Source organism: Galeopterus variegatus, unplaced genomic scaffold (genome assembly GCF_000696425.1).
Source record: "Galeopterus variegatus unplaced genomic scaffold, G_variegatus-3.0.2 Scaffold15224, whole genome shotgun sequence".
In the NCBI taxonomy this organism is placed as follows: domain Eukaryota; kingdom Metazoa; phylum Chordata; class Mammalia; order Dermoptera; family Cynocephalidae; genus Galeopterus; species Galeopterus variegatus.
In genome coordinates this window covers 18,300-20,892 of record NW_007741335.1, presented here as the reverse complement: position 1 = coordinate 20,892, position 2,593 = coordinate 18,300, and the positions used below count along the sequence as shown (strand labels likewise).

Genomic DNA, 2,593 nt, shown 5'->3' with positions numbered 1-2,593 from the left:
GAATAGAAAATGGAAAGATGGAAACCCATCTTAACAGATGAGAATGGAACCCATCATTTCTCTGTCAGTTCTTAAAATTCTTCTTTAAACTAGCGATAACATCTTACTGGTTTCCTCCCTGATTAATGAATTAAATAAAATGCTTGACATGTGTTCACTTTATATTTGTATGAGAGTCCCAATTATATCCTCCTTCAAAAATTATCTTTTAACAACTACAATTGAGAGCACATTCCCTAAACTGATAAAAAGAAGAAAGAAGAAAAAAACACACCCACTAAAAAGCTGTCATGATCATGTTTTTCTTACAAGTGTCAAAAAACCTGCTCCTCTGCATTTCCGACTTACTCCAAGTTAAATTACAAGGTCGTAACTATTACCAGGAAAGACACAGCCATGGTTTTGTTTTAATTCAGTGTCCATGTGTGAATTACGTCACATTGAAATCTGTAGATGTCCAGTAAATTGAAGATTACGTTTCAAATTCTTTAATATAAACATGAAGCCATAAACAATTAGGCAGCACCCACACACATTTTATGGAACAATATGATGCACATTCAGTTGGTGGCTCTGTAGTTCACGTGGATTTCTGGTTTCATGTCACAGACCATGCTCAAGAGCTGTGTTATCACACTTTCCATATACCTGTTGTAGCTTCCGTTCAGTGCTTGTATCTTCTCTAGTATTTTCTCTTCTATTTCATCTGAGAGATTACTCTGAGAGCCCATTATCTACCAAAACAAAACAGAATCCACTACACCATATGTCATGTTAAAATTTATTGTTTTATAAATTAAATTTGTCTTGACTGTTTATTAATTGCTCTATAGTGTACACATTACGTATTCTTTTCCCTCAAGTTTTTCAGAGATCATATAAGATCACCAATATCATGAGTGGGAAGGATGAAATTTCCTACCAAATGGAAACTGGCCATAGCAGGTTACTTTCACTTTTTGTTTTTTTCCTTTGGCAGCGAGCGGGTAAGGAGATCCAAACCCTTGACCTTGGTGTTATAATAGTGCTCCAATCAGCTGAGCTAACCAGCCAGCCCCTCCTTTCACTTTTAAGCTGACCTCCACATGATACAAATTGAATACAAGTTTACAATCATTATACCATGCTCTGAAGCTTTTTCCATTATATTTTAAATGTATTTGTAATAATAGTTTCCATTCATTTCCCGTATCTTCCCTATTGTTTACTTTCTAAATTACAGGTTTGAAAAAATAAAGCTGAAAGACTCCATTAAGCACATTTTTGTTGGTTTTTAAAGAGCAGATAACTTTTAAAAAAATTTAAATGCATCATTTGATCTGATTAAATCTTATTTTTCCAGAAGACACAGGCCCAATATGCCCTGTCATATATTTTTACATACACTGATATACTTTTCAGGGTAACAGATATAATCTTGAAAATTTTAGTGTAAATTGAATGTCTTTCAGATTGAGATGTATTTGGTCATTTAAGTACATTATAATTTTACACATATTTAATATGTCTTTCTGATTGCTCTTTAATTGGCAGTGATTCCCAGTATTTTCCATTATTTCTTCTATGCTTTTAGCTTCTCTATCAAGTAATGATTTGACCAAAGTATAATTTCACTAGGTGAGTTAACAACTTAAAGGAATTCCACAGTTAAACCTTTTGAAAGTTATTCTTTAAAAAGATTTTTTCCACTGGTTATATATATCTTGGGATACAGAATCAAATATCAATACATGTGTATAATATGTGGGATCAAATCAGGATAATTAGTATACTCATGTCTACAAAATGTGGCCCTGCTAGGAGGATAAAGAGACAAGCTACAGAATAGGAGAAAATATTTGCAAAACACATAACTGTCAAAAAATCTAGAATATATAAAAAGAATTCTCAAAACTTAAAAGCAAAAAGCAATTCATTTAGAAAATTGGCAAAAGGCATGAACAGAAATGCAAAAAAAGAAAAGAAAAAGAAAGAAAGTTATTCTTTGATAAAGCAAACAGTCAACTCTTAATTTATCTCCTTTGTAAACTCAACATTTCTTAAACCTGACATTGTTAAGGCAAAAGGGCTGTTTTTTGCTTGTTTGTTTTTCTCTTTTGTGAGTGTTTAAGGAAGGTATTTAATTTAATCAAAGAGACTCCACTAATGATTGACTTCTACTTCAGTGTTATTAGACTACTCTAAATTCTAGAATCTACATGATTTTTCTGGGACTTAAGCTTGAAGTTAAATGCAATTGAAGCTATTGAGTGCAAGTTCTTTTCCGTTTATATTGTCCAGGCAATAGGGGTTTTCTAGTTCAAAGAAAATAATTTTGAGAAGATATAGCTTCTAAGACATCAAATAACTTTAAAAAATAACACTTTGATAAGTGAGTATACAAGAAGCAGAAGCATATGGACCAAATCTCCCTTGCTAAGAAGTTTAAAAATAGGAACAAACTACTTATTAAAATGGTTCTACCAAAAAAAAAAAAAAAAAAAAATTCACTCTGAATCCAGTGTCTTAAGTGGTGAAAAGTTGAGACAAACTGTTGTGAAACTATTACCTATTTTTCTTTGGAGCAGCATTAAAAATAATTATCAAGCTAGTT

At 31.9% G+C, this 2,593-nt stretch overlaps 1 protein-coding gene across 2 annotated transcripts in view; it reads right to left on the bottom strand.

Moving 5' to 3' along the window:
- Nucleotides 1-399: 399 nt before the first annotated feature.
- Nucleotides 400-2,593, bottom strand: part of ATP6V1G3 (ATPase, H+ transporting, lysosomal 13kDa, V1 subunit G3) — a 19,896-nt gene continuing 17,702 nt past the window's right edge. Inside the window, exon 3 of one of the 2 annotated variants that reach the window (XM_008563852.1) lies at nt 400-734. In XM_008563852.1, coding sequence (XP_008562074.1) covers nt 561-734 — 174 coding nt within the window. In that variant the 3' untranslated portion in view covers nt 400-560. The remainder of the gene's footprint in view (nt 735-2,593) is intronic. The other variant, XM_008563851.1, reaches the window with a different exon arrangement.